Source organism: Pelodiscus sinensis, chromosome 1 (genome assembly GCF_049634645.1).
Source record: "Pelodiscus sinensis isolate JC-2024 chromosome 1, ASM4963464v1, whole genome shotgun sequence".
NCBI lineage: Eukaryota > Metazoa > Chordata > Testudines > Trionychidae > Pelodiscus > Pelodiscus sinensis.
Window position 1 is genome coordinate 285,232,550 of NC_134711.1, and position 18,132 is coordinate 285,250,681.

The 18,132-nt window shown below is 40.7% G+C and overlaps 1 protein-coding gene across 3 annotated transcripts in view; it reads right to left on the reverse strand.

Annotated features, from left to right (window-relative positions):
• Positions 1-297: 297 nt before the first annotated feature.
• EPSTI1 (epithelial stromal interaction 1) overlaps positions 298-18,132 on the reverse strand; it is a 70,097-nt gene continuing 52,262 nt past the window's right edge. For 2 of the 3 annotated variants that reach the window (XM_075918961.1, XM_006124393.4), the window contains 4 exons: positions 10,526-10,599; positions 8,969-9,074; positions 3,272-3,312; positions 298-873 (listed from right to left, as the gene is read on the reverse strand). In XM_075918961.1, the coding sequence (XP_075775076.1) occupies positions 3,292-3,312; positions 8,969-9,074; positions 10,526-10,599 (201 nt within the window). In that variant the 3' untranslated portion in view covers positions 298-873; positions 3,272-3,291. The remainder of the gene's footprint in view (positions 874-3,271; positions 3,313-8,968; positions 9,075-10,525; positions 10,600-18,132) is intronic. The other variant, XM_014574196.3, reaches the window with a different exon arrangement.

An 18,132-nucleotide genomic window follows, 5' to 3' on the forward strand; every position in this document is an offset into this window, starting at 1 on the left:
GAGATTGACAGCCTCTAACCTCCCATGGAATATCAGTTTTACATTAGACAGATTGTGCTGCGGACTTTGTGGAATACACAAGCACATAGCTCCTTACCTAAATAGTGACACGGCAACAGGTCAGTGCAATCAGAAAGAGAAAGAGAAAAAAAGAAAGTTAGAAGCTACTGAAACCATCTAACAGGCCATTTTTTTCCTTTACTCAAGTTAAGAGAAAATTGAAGCAGAATAGGCACAGTGAAAAGTCAGTATATTATAGCACAGAAAACGCCCTATACATTTAAAAAACCCACAAACTATTTTTCAAAGTTTTATTATCATACATTTCATACTCATTTAAAAACATTTCAAAAGTAAAACATTAAGTTTAGGGTGCACAGTAGTATTTTCCATTTTTTTCCCATGAAACAGCAGATAAATAAATAAAAATGGACAGCATGTTCCTCTCCCTTCCCCCACTACAAGCCTCTGAAAGATGACAGATTTTTGGCTAGTTATATTAAGACAAATCAGGTCATTCCTGACTATTCCATAGTTATGGAAGCTACAAGTATGTTTGTTGCATGAGACCCTGCTACAATTACATCCTGCAAAACAAGTTTAAAAAATAAAAATCACGAAACATTTCATTGTCATTAAAAGATTAAATACAGTTTTGGCAATCAATAGCCTCAAATATGCATGAATGACGATAGAGAGAAAGCGGTCAGTGAAGATTGCTCACTAAAGTGGATATGAAGTTGATATCAGGGTTTAAAAAAAAAAAAAATCAGTGAGGCTCAGCAAAATAACATTCTGAAGCAGCAGCATCCTTGGAGCTTTTTCCAAGGTCAGTTGGTCCAAGCCAGATAAAGTACATATTCCTTTAACATCCTATAAGAAAACAGAATTCAGAGTTATCCTATGCAGCAAAATACACACAAAACCCAAGAAGAGTCATGCAGCTACAAGGTTGAGCCAACCAGAAAATGTTCTTTTCCTCTGACCGGTTTTGTTCTGTGATTTATAAGGATTTCATTTTCTGTTCTTATAAATTGTACTCACAAAATGTTCTAATTATTTGCAGACACACTAATAGCTCTTCGAACAATATATTAATGTAGCAGTCTGGAATGTGCTCTCATAGCCATGGTAAAGTAAGGCTTACAAGAGAACTGCTCAGGACATATCAGATATTGTGGGGTCTGGAAAAAAATTAGTGAGTTATAATTAAGTAGTCTCAGCTCATATAGCTACTTTTAAAACTAAAGGAGTGTGCTCTGAAAAGTGAATGTAAAATGGAACTTCCATAGATGTACCATTTACTACTGAATCTGCCTACTTCAACTAAAGTGAGGTTTTACTGAACTTGCTCCTTTGAGCCACTGCAGAGCCAATACAGCAGAGGAAGCCCATTTTATACTGTCTGATGTATTAGTGATAGAACTGGAGAGAACGGGAGATGTAGCAAAGATGAACCACAAAAACCACACCCCACCAAACACCCAGGTTGACTTCACATTCCATATTATGCTTGTCGATCTGGCACTTAGCTTGCTTGCACCTCCAACTCCCACCCGACACTATGTGTAAACTGAGCAGACTTGATATGGAATTAAAAAGATAATCAATATAGAGCATTTAGGTATTTTTATAGCTTCATTCTTCAGAATACAACCATGTTAAAAAAATCCCAAAGACAACTGTCTAAATTAATGAAAAATATATAGAGAACAACCACTGAGGGGTGGGGTGGAAGATTGTATCCCATGGGAGGAGGAAAGAGTAATGAAATGGAATACCACAAAAAGTAATATCACAGAATGTAAAACAAAAAACAAGTTTTTTAATCTCTCCACACACATTCTTGCATTTGGAAGAGGATATTCAGAGCCATCTTTCAAAGCCAGAGCAATCAAAAACATCCCTAGTACAGGCAGTCCCCGGGTTACATGGATCCGACTTACATCGGATCCCTACTTACAAACGGGGTGAGGCAACCCCGCACTAGCTGCTTCCCCCCCAGCAGACCAGGGAGACGCGAAGCTAGCGCCCCCCTCAGCAGACCAGGGAGACGTGGAGCGGCTTTTCTCAGCAGACACCTCAGCTTGAGAATAAAGGACTGAGGGAAGTGAGGTGTGGGAGAATAAAACTGAGCTCTGGAGAAATGTTTGGCTAGAGTTTCCCCTACAATATGTACCAGTTCCGACTTACATACAAATTCAACTTAAGAACAAACCTACAGTCCCTATCTCGTACGTAACCTGGGGACTGCCTGTATGTATCAGATAGCTTAGACCTCATTTTAAGATTCCACGAATCCTAGTTCTGCAAAGCTTTCATGGGGACTGAATTAGCAGGGAGGAAAAAAATCTCAAGAAAAATCTTTTCCTTTCTGAAATACGATAGTTTATTTCTATGTTGTATCCTTCAAACAGTATCACACAGAGCAATATAATAGAGACTAACGCTTGCAGATTTAAGGATTTACAGAGTGGAGTGTGGTAATATGTACAGGAAGGAAGAAAAAGCAACAGACCAAAATAAGAAAAAAAAGAAATGTAGAAGCAATGAAGAAGAAAGTTTAGAAAATGTCACTTGAACACAAAGGGCCTCATTCCCACAGCACCTACACCTGTTTTAGGACAGTGAACTCCACTGATTTCAATCATGTCCCTTTTAAATTTGCACTGGTGTATTTGAGAAGATAAGGGCAAAAACTTTTCTGAAAAATTTACCCATTCTTCCATTTATGGTACCCCACCATCCATATTTTCAACAATCTAGCCCAGCCAACATCCGTGACTAACAGGAGATTGGTTTTCTGAAGTCAGAACTTATCCATATTAGTTAATGGTGTAGTTGCACTGATGTAGCTACACTGATGCTTGTGTAGATTTGACGTGTCAGATTAAACTCTTCCTTGCAGCTTACCGTGGGTCAAAATATTACATAAAAGCACACAGATGCAAATATTGCAGTCAGTTGCAGCCAGCTGGTCTCTCACACCACAGTGGAGCTGAATGGATCAGATCCGTTACAAGTGTACAAATCCACTAAGTGAATGAGACATGACTATAGCTCAGTTCAGAATTGTGTGTGAATTTTATCGATAGACAGAAAGATTTATATTATTAACTGTGTAGACCAAAGTAGACAAGCATGTTTACATGCTTAATTATCTCGTGGTGACATTTAATTACAAATGCTAATAATCTAGATTTGAGTTTAAAATACTGTTAACCGATATCTGCATAATACTTTTTAAAACAATATAATTTATTATTCTTACCTTGTGTTTGTATTCTTCTTTTACTCAAAATACCTTGACTGCTAGACAAGAAAGTACCTGTGTTAATACAGTACAAATTCATATGCACAGAAATACTTACCAAAAAGAGTATTAATAAATATACAATTAGGGAAAGAATTTCAAAGATACATAGGGAATGAGTCATAAAATTACAGTAAAAATATTAAGCAAATATTGATTCCTTTTAATATGAGTAAATTCATCTTACTGTTCATGTGGTAAAACATTTTCTGCATGGGTCAACAACCCTTGCAATTCATAGAATCTAATCAACATAGGCATTGTTGTGAATGTTTCTTGAGATATGTAGAACACTAGCTGCTGTACTTCAAGAGAGGTTTTTTTTCCTGGATGTGATGTGGACACAGCTGGGGCCAAATCATGCAAAGATTCCTACGCCTTAACGGACCACTGACAAATGCATAGTTGGAAAACAGCCTGGATCACTCACGTGTAAATGTTGTTAAAACAGGTATTGAATTTATAAAAAATGTGTTTAATGCTTAGACTTTATAAGACGCCTGTAAAATGTTGCAGGTCATAATCTCATTTATAACAGATGTACTCTGTCTTAGAGTTATATTGAATGTTTCTATTGTAATACCCTAAATATGGAACTCAAACAGGAAAGAAATATGGTCCAATGTAAAATGCTGGCTTCTTACAGAAGGTGTTAGATCCTGCCTACAAAAAGTTCTATTGCAACCAGATGAACCACTGTAAAAGCATAGGACAAAGATATTGCTAACTGTACATTTGCACACACACACACACACACCCTGTGCATGAATTCATCCCGTCATCCTGAACTATGGGAAAAGTGAATAAAAATCCCTGATAAGAAGAAACTATCTCCATGCTGCAAAATTTCTTAGCATAAGCAAGGGAACCCCAAGCAACTTAGTCTAGGCTCATCCTAGTGGACACACAGAACTTGCATATTACAGCAGTTTCTTGTACCTTTTGGAATCTACTACTACAAATCATTAGTGTGTTTATGATGGAGTTATTTATAAGGCTAAAGCATTTATTTTTGTCAGTAATAAATCTGTAGTTATTAAATTGCCTACAAGTTTGTTCTTTCATGAAAGTGCAATTCACCTGTGGTAAATGACCAGTCCTTCTGGATTCAGAGTAACTGGAATATTACATGCATCTGATGAAGTGGGTCTTTGCCCATGAAAGCTTATGCTCCAATACATCTGGTTGGTGACTACGGTATAGACTAACAGTAGATCGCGAGCTACTGGTAGATCTCAGGGGCTCTAAGAGTAGCTCTTGAGCCCTCTGAACTGTGCGCCTGCGCAGTACATTTACATTTGATTTCCTCATTTGAGGACCAGCTACTCACCGAGCAACAACACAGGTGAGTAGCTGCGAGGAATGGTGGGAGCTGGGAGGGCTGAAACACCCCAGCAAGCTGACTGTGGCTTTCAGCAAGTGATGGACAGGAGAATAGAGAGGGCGGGGCTTCAAAGAAGGGGCAGAGCGGTAGATCTTCGTCTGTTCGGAGACTTAAAAAGTGATCTTGGGTGTAAAAAGGTTGGAGACCACTGGGGGTGCCACCGGACTCCTTGTCGCTTTTGCGGATCCAGACTAACACAGATACTGATACTGGAATATTATTGTGATTTTTGGTGTAAAGGAGAATCTACCACAAAGGAAGACTTGCTTGGATGGAAAGATAGATTGGCATACCCAAGGGAACTATTTTGACTCCATTTTAAAGGCAGCTGGAGTGCCTGAGGAGTTTACACTTAATGCTTGGTTGTTGAAATTTACATGTAGCACTCTCAATCTGTGAGCCCTGTTTAACAGTCTGCCCTGAAGTTGGCAGTAATGCCCTGGAGCCACTCCCGATAGCTTGACACAGGAGCCCTAACTTTTTCCTTTGAAAATAACATTCAACTAGAGAAGTTTCTTTACCTCATATCAGATCAGGAAGCACATATTTGAATATGCTATTTGATCAGCTCTTCAGAGGTAAAAGCATCATCATTAAACTCAGCTGCATCCAGTCAGGATGTTCTCAATAAGCTACCTACCCTATAGTGCTGTTTCTGCTGTAAAATAGTCTTTAACACCTATTTCTTTTGTAGTTCTAGCTGAATGATGAAAGAAATGGGTGTTAAAACATCAACAGGAACACAGCCTAATTAACTAAACTGTGCCTTACTAAATGAATACCAGCCAGGCAAAAGCATTAGCAGTAACCAATTTTTCTTCAACATAGTAATTTTCATACTGGATCAGACTAGTAATCCTGCCAGCCTAGTATCTCATCTCAACTCCTAATGATACAAAATCAAAATTGGTTTGTTTCCCCAACAAGTGATGAAACAATGGTGTTCATGAGTGTTACATATGTATAAACATGCTAGTGTAAAGGCAGCTTCCACGTGTGATCAATCTGTTCAGTATTGGACAACACTGCTTTGTCATGTGGCTGTTTACACTCCTTAGCCAGGACTACTACACTTTAGTATGCAACAATAAGCTTTATGGTATGTTGCATCCCTTGAAAAATTGGCAGGAGCAAATAGGATAAGATAGCTGTTGAATAAGACTCCGGAAGAATCACTCCCATACATCATCCTACAAAACTTCACTAATGTTATAGTCTCATTCATTTAGACACACTTGCTTTTCCAGTAGATTCTTGTTCGACATATTGGAGGAGTCTCATTGCACCTACAGTCCTTTGCCTTCTGTGGTTAAGCTTTCCCCTCCCAGGAAGTATGCATACTTTAACAGTGCATTACCAAACGGCGCAGTCAGCATTCAAAAAGCATTTCTCGTTCTTATGCATGATACACAGAATAATGGAGACTTAAAATGAGAGAATCTCTCAAGTTGCTTTTTAGGTCCCAAGTTTACTATGGCTCTGCAAAGTTTCAATATGGCAACTTACATTTTGCTAAAGAAAACTACACAGAATTCAGCAGTTTACTATGTGGCATTTCTCTATTAATGGAATAAAGGCCCCTAAAGGGCCCTGTATTTCCACACAAAATTAAGATCTATCAAGGGACTTGCAATGTATTCAATTGCTTGGCCTCTGTAAAACCCTCATATTAAAAAGTATGGATAAAAGTTTAGCATATAAAAATTTGAAGTTGTTCTTTTCATAAAGACAGAAGCAAACTGTATTTAGGTCAATTATTAGTGCCAATATAGTTGAGACAATCTGTCCACAATTTACACCTTGGGTATTAATGCTTGTGAAATTATAAATCATACTGAGTTGACAGCTGCTGCTGTTTTCTAAAAAAGAAAGGTTTGTAATGGTTGCCAATGTATTAACAGGAGTCTTTCAAGATCTTCCCTTTGAGCCTGCAATGAATCCTACCTCCCAAGGGAGCATCAGCTTGCAGAGAGCAGTGGAGTATTAATTTGTTGGTTTTTTTAAATGGATCCACAACACTTGTTTTCCATAACCAAGAAGGGCGGTAAAAACATTTGGTAAATGAGCAGATAAAGTTGCATTTTACTGAAAAGATTTATATTCTGTGCATTTTTAAAAGAACAAGTATTTGGTTAGTATAACACTGTTCAATTTACATCATTTAAAGATCAGAAGAAGGATGAAGACCACCGCTGGGGGTCTCTTCGGATTTTTTTTTTTTAAATCTAAAATCCCTGTTGCTTTATGGAATCTGATCTGTTGCTTTATGGAATCTGATCTGTTCCAAAAGCAAAATATTTGCTCTACAGAATTATGTTCAGAATTACACTGCTGGCAGGTAACTGCATCCAAAGAAGGGATGAACTCTCAGATTAAGAAAGTCATCCCATCTGTCCCTTCAATTTGATGGCAGAATATCATGAAACACTGGAGAGCTCTCTCCTGGAGAAGTCACTGATGATTTTTGTCTATACTTAATATAAACCTATTTTTGAGTTCTAGAGATTTGTATAAACTGTGATTTGACCCAATTTGCTTCATGGCTTTGCCGCCCTACACCACATTGAACTCAAATAAATACACCATGCAGATATAGGGGCCACCCTGGAATACAGACTATGTAACTCCATTCTCTTCAAAAAATGGATAGCAGAATCTAAACCCTTCAACAAAGCATTTACAGTCTCAGACCTTGATCCTGAAAAGATTTTTTCCATGTGTTTGACTTTAGGCACTATATGTAGCAATGCAACTGGCTTTAATGGGGCCTTGGAAAGAGACAATGAGTCCGTGCCTCTGTTCCCCTCATCTGCAAAGTGGAGATTGTAACACTTCCTCTTGCTGCCCTTTGTCAATCTTCTCTGTTCTGGCAGGATCAGCTGACTTGAGTGTTTCTAAACACAGCGGTGACACAGATAGTGTAAGGGCCACCCTCAATGAAACTGCACAGACTTCCATCCATGATTACCCTTACACTTATTCATAGTCCCATTGACATCAATAAGATTACTCTCACATGTAAAGGTTAAAACGTGTATACAAAAGTATCAATGAACACGTGTGCTGGAAATAGATCAGAAGATCAATCATCATGCTTACTCAGTTATTGTTTATCATTTAAGATAACATTGGTTTTCACTACATTTGCCAGTTCACTTAGCCCTATGGCTGTGTCTAGACTAGCCAGTTTTTCCAGAAAATCAGCTGCTTTTCCAGAAAAGCTTGCCAGTTGTCTACACTGGCCGCTTGAATTTCCGCAAAAGCACTGACTTCCTACTGTAAGAAATCAGTGCTTCTTGTGGAAATATTATACTGCTCCTGTTCAGGCAAAAGTCCCTTTTGCGCAAAAGGGCCAGTGTAGACAGCTCTGATTTGTTTTCCACAAAAAAGCCCCGATCGCAAAAATGGCGATCGGGGCTTTTTGCGGAAAAAGCATCCGTGCCAATCTAGATGCTCTTTTCCGCAAATGCTTTTAACAGAAAACTTTTCCGTTAAAAGCATTTGCGGAAAATCATGCCAATCTAGACGTAGCCTGTGTGTCTTTCTGCAATGTTTAATCCCTTTGCAGGTTTTCCTTTTTGGAAGATTATCGTTTTAGCAATTGTATTTGCCCTTAAAGGCAATTTCCGCTGTGGTTCATTTAACTACAAGGGAGTAGTACAAATATTTTGGGATCATGTAAGAATGCCATTATGCAGAACTGTAGTCATATTCACATTTGATTAATGTGTGGATACAGGCTGGTATCTAATATTGTACATTTAGTGGATGACAGCAAAATTCCATGATTTTTTCTTCAAAAGTCATGCAGATGGTTTCATATTTTAAATTGGATACACGGTGTCTTTCTTGCCACAATTTTATGTGGAAAAATGAACAGCTGTATCTTTGATGTTCTATTTTTTCCCCTTCAAGAATGTTTTTAAAATGTTTACAACATTTCCAAAGTCTTTCATTTAGAATCTCTTAAACTTAATTTATTTTTGTTCTAAACTTAGGGAAGCAGAGAAAGTCTTGCACTCAAGGCAATCTAGTTCTGCAGAAAAGGCAGCTGTCATTTTTTATTTTGATAAGACTATTATTCAGGATTTTTTTCCCCCTCAAAAGCCACTATAGAACTTACAGTAATCATCCTGGCAGACAGCCCATCAGACTAAGCAGAACACTAAAAGAATGATATCTGGAGAGTCAGTAGTTCTATTAAACACACACACACACACACTTACTTCCTTGATTTCATTTTTGGGACTTTGAAAGATTGTGTCACTCACCCAGCTGTCACCACCAAAACAATCCATATTTTGAAAACGTCCAGATTGATGAACGCCACTTGGTTGACTTTGGCTTTGTAGTCGGTCCAGAAAAGCATTATTTACTCTTGAAAACGAAGGGGAAACAACATTAATAGAGGTTTGTTTAGAGATTAATAAAACTTTAAAATGTATTATATGAATTCTGTGAATGGCTTTTGCTGCTTAAAAATCAACTGTGAACCCTTTTGCTTAGTTAAAACCCATAGTGAATAATAAAAACCACAACAGTAGTCCACTGTATATATTTTCCAATTCACTGTGTGGACACTCAGCCATAAGATTGCTATCAATAGTTTATAGAATGAGTCATTCCCTATAGCTTCAGGGGGTAGCTGAGTTAGTCTGTACAGAAAAAAAAAGCCACAACAAATGGCCTAGTAGCACTTTATAGACTAACAAAACATGCAGATGGTATCATGAGCTTTCGTGGGCACAGCCCACTTCTTCAGATGACCGGAGTTATAAGTTTAGGATGTGCAGACCCAAAATAAATAGGAGAAGAGAAGAGGAGGGGGGTGGGAGAGAGGGAATCAGTAAGTGTATGAAGATTGGGTAGTTAAAACGAAGCAGATAAGAATCAAAGTCAATTGATAGTATCCTTCCTGACATAGGAGTCTACACAAAGAGCTGTTTGCACTTTCATTGGCTGTCAAGATGGTAGTGCCCCCAACCAACCTTCATCATGACTGAATCCATTAGCATGTGAATTTGAATTAAGAGATCATCCACAAAATCAGTTCATAAGCTAATGGACTCAACCAGTGATGAAGGTTGGTTGGGGGCACTCACAGAACTCTTGTAGCTATGACAGATGCATTAAATAATTCAGGAAAATGCAACTATTCACATACTGTGCTCATCATACCAGTGCTGTATGATGTATCATACCATATTATTTCTTCATGACACTGTAAAAGCCATTTCAGATGTGTCTGAGGGCATGTCTACACTAGGAAATTTTAAAATAAGTTATTTCAAAATATTTCCCAAAATATTGCAAAATAGCATGTCCACACTACAGGGAAGCCTTGAAATTAGTCCGAGGCAGGCTCCCTTAATGTGGACGTGTGACCTTGATTAGAGCCCCAGGAAGCACTGGGGAGTAATAACTACTCCCCAAAGACATTCAGAGTGATTTCAATATAGCAGCAATGGAGCATCCACACTATTATTCCTTGTGGAACGCACAGTTCTCTGAAAATCTAGGCCTTAGAGTAAAATAATCAGATTTCCCTCCACATGCATCCTGAAAGATCAATTCTGTCTTCAGACAAATGGGTACATAACAAAAAAACCCTTTTGAAGAAAGTTGCTGCACTTGTGCACAATTAGGTAAAAACTGAGTATACATGAGTTGCAATAATTCATCCCATTGGCTTGTCAGAGTGCAAGGTTGATGCTAAAGATGTTCCTTAGAGCATCCTTAACAGAATAGCACAAGATTGTAGTTTCCTGAAGGCTTCTAGACAGGAATTCAATTGAAGCAATTTCTTCTGTTTTCTCCATAAACTTTACCTCCTCTGTTCATTCTGATGCATTTTTGTTTTTTCATCCTCTTCTTGCTTTTGTCTCAGTTCCAATAATTCACCCTGGGAACGATAAAAGCAAACCCCCAAATTAATGATTTAATTAACTTATTCAGAAAGCAAACCCAATTAATTACACAAGATATTAACTTCAACTAGTGCACGATTGCCAAATTTTTACTTAATTTTAGTTCCTCTGGAAAGTTTTATTTGCCATACACAACTGCACCCAAGAAATGAATTCAGTTTCCTCTTCAGTCTGTTACCAGACAAAAGGGGATTGTGCCTTCTTGCCAAAAGAGAAGTTGGGAGGCAGAAGAAGAAGAGATTTTGACAACTAAACTCAGATTTAGAAGGATCTACCAGAGGCAGTTGTCATGCATGTGGAAGGTCTTTACCTCCACCCTCAGTGGTGGTCACAAAGACCACCGCTGCCTCCTGACTCAAGTCTGAAGTGGAATGTGCGACTATGCCACAAGAAAGAAACAAACAAGCTTTGGAGAGCCCTGCGGCTCTCCCTCAGCCCCACCCTCTCCCACTGTATGGCTCTGCTTTCCCACTGACTTCCTGTGGAGGAGCTTCCAATGGTTCATCATCCATGGGAGGATGCCACCAAGTATGCTCTCCTCCTTCCTATTCCTCCTCTGGCCTTGATCCACAAGGTTTGATTCGCCTCTGCTTGCAGAAGTGGAGGGGAGAATAGGGCACTTTACAACCCATTTGTTGGCTTTGAAACTACCTCTGTCCATTTTTATCGATACAGAGCCGGGGGGGATTTTATTTATGTACGTTTCTTAATTGCATACTACTATCCTTGTCACCTTTGGTGCCACCCTTATCCTGTTTGCCATAAAACTGGCCTTGCTGAAGTCAGACATCTCGTTACGAAGAATACCTGGCATTAGAGAGTCCATAGCAACTATGCAAATATGCTCATTCAATTTATTCTTATCTTGCGGTAGTGTCTGTGGATATTTAGTTATACCAAACTGAACAGAACTGTAGAGCTGGATCCTGCTGCCCTTCTGTTCAGTAATCCTAAATTATGCAAAGTATTTTCAGTGATGTCAGAGGAGCTGTTCCCAGGAGTATAGCTTACCTCCGAAAAGGACTGCAAAACTGGACCCTTTTAAAGTATAAGCAGCAGTTTGAGTGCACTCAATCACACCAGGAAATGCTTTCCACAACAACATTAAATTTATGCAGAATGGGTGATGCAGGATGGTTTGAGCATCCTGGGAGCTCCAGACACTTTCCAGAGCTAAGTTGTCATGTCTTGGTGCTCTCATCTCTACCAGGAAAGGGATGTAGTAGAGCCATTGTGAGATGATGCACAGCCTCACTATCTTCCCTACCAGCATTACACTGTGGTGCTTTGCTGGGCCCCAAGGTTACCTGCCAGCTACCTATGTGTTTCCTTGTCACCTCTGTATCCTCTTGGGAGTTTTTCAACTCCCAGAATGCTGAAATGAGCCTCTGGGGACTAAAATAATCCTTGCAGAGCCTCCAGACACCACTGACTAGCCGGCTTAGAGTTTGGGGTGGGGACTAAATAGTCTGGAAACTCTACAGTTTCCCATCAAATGTTTTTAAAGAGAGTTTGCTGGGCCAGTGAGGAACAAGAGCCGCTCAGTAGCTTAGAAGGGATGGACAGGCTCAGATAGAGAGACTAGCATTAGGAATTTTCACTTCTGGACCTGAGAGAAACATAAAATTGCTTAAAGGAGTCTGGGCTTAGCTCCCAGCCCCCACAAAAGGGAGCACTGAACTGCTGCGTGACCTAGTGTGTACTGAGCAGTGTTGGAACTGCCAAGGCCAACTGGTTCTCAGGAAGGCAGAGAACCAATCCAGCTCCAACTACTGAGAACCAGCCAAGACCTGCACAGGACTCTGGGGAAGGGCTGTCTGCTGGCTCCTTGTCCAATAAGGGGTGAAAATACTAAAAGAGGTTCTCTTACATTTTCTTTAAGCTAGCCAACATTTTCAGCACAGTTGCACCCATATCTGGGCTCACACCCATCTCTGGACTCTCACACTTTCCAGATAGGTGGAAAAGTGCCAGTGAAGGAGCCTGTGGGATTGGGGTGGTACAGTTGTGAATGTGGGGAGGTAGGGAATGTGTTGTATTAACTTTAGTGGCTAACCTTCTCTCTTTCCCTCTTCAGAGCTTCTATTCCCTGTCTCCAATAAAACTCCTTTGTTATACTATAATTTTGGGAGTGTAGCATGTCTTATGTTAGAGTTTCTCTTACTGTCATTTGTCTCATGCACTGGGTTATTAGTAATGATATTATTAATAATTATACAACACAGCACTCATTAAGATAGCTGCATTAGTTATTTCCCCAAGGGAAAACACCCTAGTTTCCTGAGCACATACAGGTGTCATCCTGAGTGGATGTCACAACACAGGTATCACAACACAGGACCCAACCCATATGTCACTACACTTAGCAATTACTAGCTGAAGTTGTTGGAAGGAAGCACTAGCGTATGACCATTGTACTTGCTCCCAATTTTTTTTTAAAGGGTTACAGTGATGTGACCCTATGATTTTGTTTGTCAGGGTAGTCAGCATGGACATCAACATTTAATCTTTTAGCTCTTATTCATGCACTGCCAAGTATTGACTAGGTGTGCTGGTCAGCCTCATGACTGCTAATGTTAACCAAAGGAATGTCAGTTCTCTGTAACTTGTTCTCAAGTGGCTGGGGTCAGTATGTGTCCATGTTGTGCAGTGCAACATGCCATCTCTGCCAGCTAACTTACTAATGTTAGGGCTCTCACACCATTACAAGTACAGTCAATGGGAAAGGACACGACTAACTTGTGCCACTGATAAAATTCTCACAGAAAATGTAACTACTCTGTAAATTTTCCATAGTAACACAGGACCAATAAAGCTGGAATATGAACTAGCATGATGAATTTTATAGAAGGGTTCAGTAGCCAAAATGAACTATAGGATAATGTTCTACTTAAATTGGTTTTTAGTTTAATACAAAAAAAATACACCCTTTGCAGTAAATAATATAATCAATCACTAACAGGATAATGTGTTACGAATCACTGTTTGTCTAGCCCTAGAAGAAAAGCAAGATTAAGAAATAAAAGCCAAGCTCCATTTTTACTTTTAAAATAACTGTTCAACCTGAAAATTAAAATCAGAGTATCTGATTGTTTAATATTTGACTTTTAATGGCATTCATTAGAATTCTGCAATATCTATACCTTAAGAAATATATTCAGTACATAATACTGTGTTTAAAATACCCCGGAAAACATTATAAATCAAGCAATACATATTAAAACCTACTTCTCCCCAAAAATTAACCAACAAAAGCCTATATATTTAATAGCTCTATTGCACTAGAAGGTGTGCACAAAAATAGAATTTACAATTACATTAATAAAATATTACTTTGAAGTGGCAAGGAGTGAACATAAATCTGAGGGACAATTATCGGAGCTTTACAAATCTGTATGCTTTAGAATGTTTGCAAAATACCTATTGAGCAGATTAATATACGAACAGTAGCTACTGAGGCCAAGAGTATTTTGGTACTACGAATCTGTGATGGATAGAAGGGGTGCTGGCTAGCACTCGGTGACTAAAGGGTTAAATTCGAGTAGCTAAGAGGGTTGGCAGGGAGCAAGGAGAATGAATGGGATACAGTGCTGAAACCTGAATTGAGGTAACATACCTGCCTGCTCTCTTTGTGTAAGTTCTAAGTTAGAAACTGGAGAAAGCAAGATGAAGTAATCAGACAATTACCATGTCTACAAGGAGTATTGGGCAAGGATATGGACTGGGCCTTGAAGTACGGATCAGTACGCATCGTGAGTAGATGGAGAAATGTATGTTTAGTTATGATCCGGGTACAGGCAGTCCCCGGGTTATGTACAAGATAGGGACTGTAGGTTTGTTCTTAAGTTGAATCTGTATGTACGTCGGAACTGGCGTCCAGATTCAGCCGCTGCTGAAACTGATCAGTTTCAACAGCGGCTGAATCTGGACGCCAGTTCTGACTTACATACAGATTCAACTTAAGAACCCCAGGCTCCGCGGCTGTGCTCTGCTGTGCTCCCCGTACCCCTGGTCTGCAGACCAGGAGGACGGGGAGCAGAGAGGCGGAACACACGGGCAGTGGACAGCTCCGCTTTGCTCAACATCACCTTGGTCTGCAGAGCAAAGACGCATCTGGGCTGTCCGCTGCCCGCGTGTTCCGCCGCTTTGCTTGCTCAACCAAGCTTACAGAATGCTCAGCAAGAGCAGACCTGGTATGATAAACATGCCAGAGAATGTTCCTTCAAGGTAGGTGAGCAAGTCATGGTCTTGAAGGTGCTCTAGGCCAAAAAGATGGAAGCATCCCGGAATGGACCGTTCATGTTCGAGAGTGCACAAGAGAAATTAGTTACCCTCATAGCATTCCCAGACCTTAACCTTAAGCTTAAGGTATACTATGTTAATTCTCTACAGCCCTTTTATTCATGAGAATTCAAGGTTCTTCAGTTCACAGCCCACAAAGACAATACCGAGTGGCCTAGAGGAGCCTATCACGACAGGAAAGGCAAGGGTGGCATTGAAGAGGTAACCCTCTCCATGAGCCTGGGCCATGAGTAGCAACAACAGATCCAGGAACTGTGCATCAGTTTCACACTGATGTTTTCAGCCAACCCAGAAGGACTGAACGGGCTTACCACTCCATTAACACAGGTCAGGCTCACAATCAGAGCCCAGCCCTACTGGATGGCCCCTTCAGCCAAAGCAGCTATAGAGAAGGAGATCGAGGACATGTTAGAGATGGGTGTAATTCACCTCTCTGAAAGTTCATGGGACCTCCAGTCCTCTAATTTTTTCTTCCAGTTAAAGTGGACCGAGAAGTGTCATGAAGCTTTTAAGCAGCTTAAGGCTGCTCTTATATCTCACCCGGTCCTAAGGGCCCCAGACCATGACAAATCTTTCTTCATCACCATGGACACATCAGAATGTAGTGTTGGGGCAGTTTTGATGCAAACAGGGTCTGATCAACAATTCCACCTGTTGCGTTCCTCAGGAAAAGATTCTGAGAAGGAAAGCCACTGGTCTGTTTCAGAGAAGGAATACTACACCATTGTATATGGTCTAGACAAGCTGCAACCTTATATTTGGGGACAACATTTTTACCTGCAGACTAACCAACCATTCTGCTCTACAATGGCTGCACACTGTCAAAGAGATTAACAAGAAACCCCTTTGGTGGAGTTTGGCTCGCCAAGACTTGAATTTACAACACATTTCAGGAGCGTCTAAAAGTGGCTGGTGCACTCTCCCATGAAGGTTTCCCAGACTAAGCTAGTAAAACTCTCTCTATATATATATAGAAATAATGTATCCCATGTAGGGAGGGGAATCCTGTTTGGTTCTTTGTGCATACAATAGTAAACTTAATGTATACACGCACACTATGTTCTATCCTAGACCTTCAAGAAGAAATCCCAGGCAGTGTGGACCAACCTATTCAGCACCATCTGTGACTTGGGGTGAGAGAGATGGATAGGAGCAGGGTTGGCAGGGAGTGAGGAGAACCAATGGATCCAGTGCTGAAATTTGAATTGAGGTAATATACCTGCCTGCTCTCTTTGGCTACACTGCTCACTTATTTCGAAATAACAAAGTGCACATCTACACAGCAAGTCTGTTATTTCCAAGTTATTTAAAAATAACGGGTTTCTTACTCTGACTTCTTGTTTTGGGGGTGGTCTTCTTTCTCCCAGGAGGAAGGATCGTGGGTCCCCTGGGCTGTCTGAGTCCGCAACTCACTCCACAAAATTGGCCACATCAGCAATCAGACCCCTCCCTGTGGTGCTGGACAGCCCAGCTGCTAGAGTCTATAAACCAAAATCCAAGACTGGCCCTTTAATGCAGGGCTGGACAGCACACTGGCCAGAGTCACTGGGGAGACGGGGAGAAAAAGGGGAGGCTATGCCCCAGTAGGGGGACCTGGACCCACCCTATTCCATCAGGTCCTGATCCAGAGCTCTGTGAGTGGCAGAACAGTCCACCACTCCCTAGGCCAGGAATCTGACCAAACCATGCTGAGGATCTCGGGGTGGGAGAGGCTGCTCCTGCACTCCCTGGGCTGCTTTCTACCAGATCCATTGGGTAGACATCCCATGTAGCTACCATGTTCTCTAGCTCTTCAGGGGCCACATATCCCTAGGAATCTGCTGGGGTTGTGTTCCTGCCATCACAAGGGCCTGCACCATTCTCAGATTGAGCAGTGGGCTGCTGCTGCTCAGGAGCTCTAAAAAGAGATCCTTCTCTTCCAGCTGCCAGCCAGACTGAGCCTCTTCCCAGGCTTTTATACCAGGGCTACAGTCTGAGCATGCCCGGCAGGGCTGCGGGGACAGGGCTACTCCAGCCAGGGCAGCCTGGTTAAACCCTGCTTCTTCAGTGCGGGGCTGGTACATCCAGTCACACTTCTGTAACCCTCGTTTCACGAGGAGTAAGGGAAGGAGGAAGAGTGTTCTTCCTTCAACTTCCTGCTGCATAGACAGTGCCAAAAGCCCAATTCAGCTATTTCAACTTCAGCTACACAATTAACATGGCTGAAGTTGTGTGCCTTAATTCAGCGTTAACCTGCAGTGTAGACAAACCCTTAGGGTGAGTTCTAAGTTAGGAAACCCTTAGGGGGAGTTCTAAGTTAGGAGCTGGCTGAAGGAAGCATGACGGAGCGATCAGACAATTACCATGCCTATAAGGAATACTGAGCATGGGAATGGACTACGTCTTGGAGTACAGATCAGTATGGATCATGAGTAGAGCGAGAAATGTACGTTTAATCAGGATATTTATTTGTTTTGTTGTGTGGTTGAACTTAGTGTTAATTCTATGTGCCTTCCCTCCCCCATTCACCATATTTAAGCTGAAGCCCAAGACTACCACCTTTCTTTGTGATTTAATCGATCTTCTCAGTAGCTCTGTTAACACCTAGCAACCAAGTATGCTTTGTCTTTTTTTAAGAGGCTGATTTGATAGTGCGCGCGCATGTGTGTGCGTGTACGTACACACACGTACAGAAGGGTCAGCTATCAAGATTGCAGTTTGTTTCCTTTAGTGTTTTTTTCCCTCCTTTTTTCAAGATCTCTTGTGGCAAAAGAGCTTGGGGTACCCATTGGGAAGAAGTTCAAGTGTTTCTTCCTAGTTTTCAGGGTTTTAATTCACTTGATGGTGGCAACCTCTCCTCCAGTGCCAGTGAATCTGTGACTCTGGGGAGTTTTTGTAAGCAGAGCCAACAGAGGCAAGGTATTTTTAAGGTCGTGTGGGCCCCCTAACCTTCTGCACTCTGTATAATGTTTGACATTTAATGGCATTCATTAGAATTCTGCACTATCTATACCTTTAGAAATATATTCAGTACATCATACTGTGTTTAAAGTGCCCTGGAAAAACCATTTTAAATCAAGCAATACATATTAAAACCTACTACTCCCAAAAAATTAACTGTCAAAAACCCATAAATTTAATAGTTCTATTGCACCAGAAGGTGTGCACAAGAACAAAATTTATAATTACATTAATAAAAATCTTAGTTTGAAGAGGCAGGGAGTGAA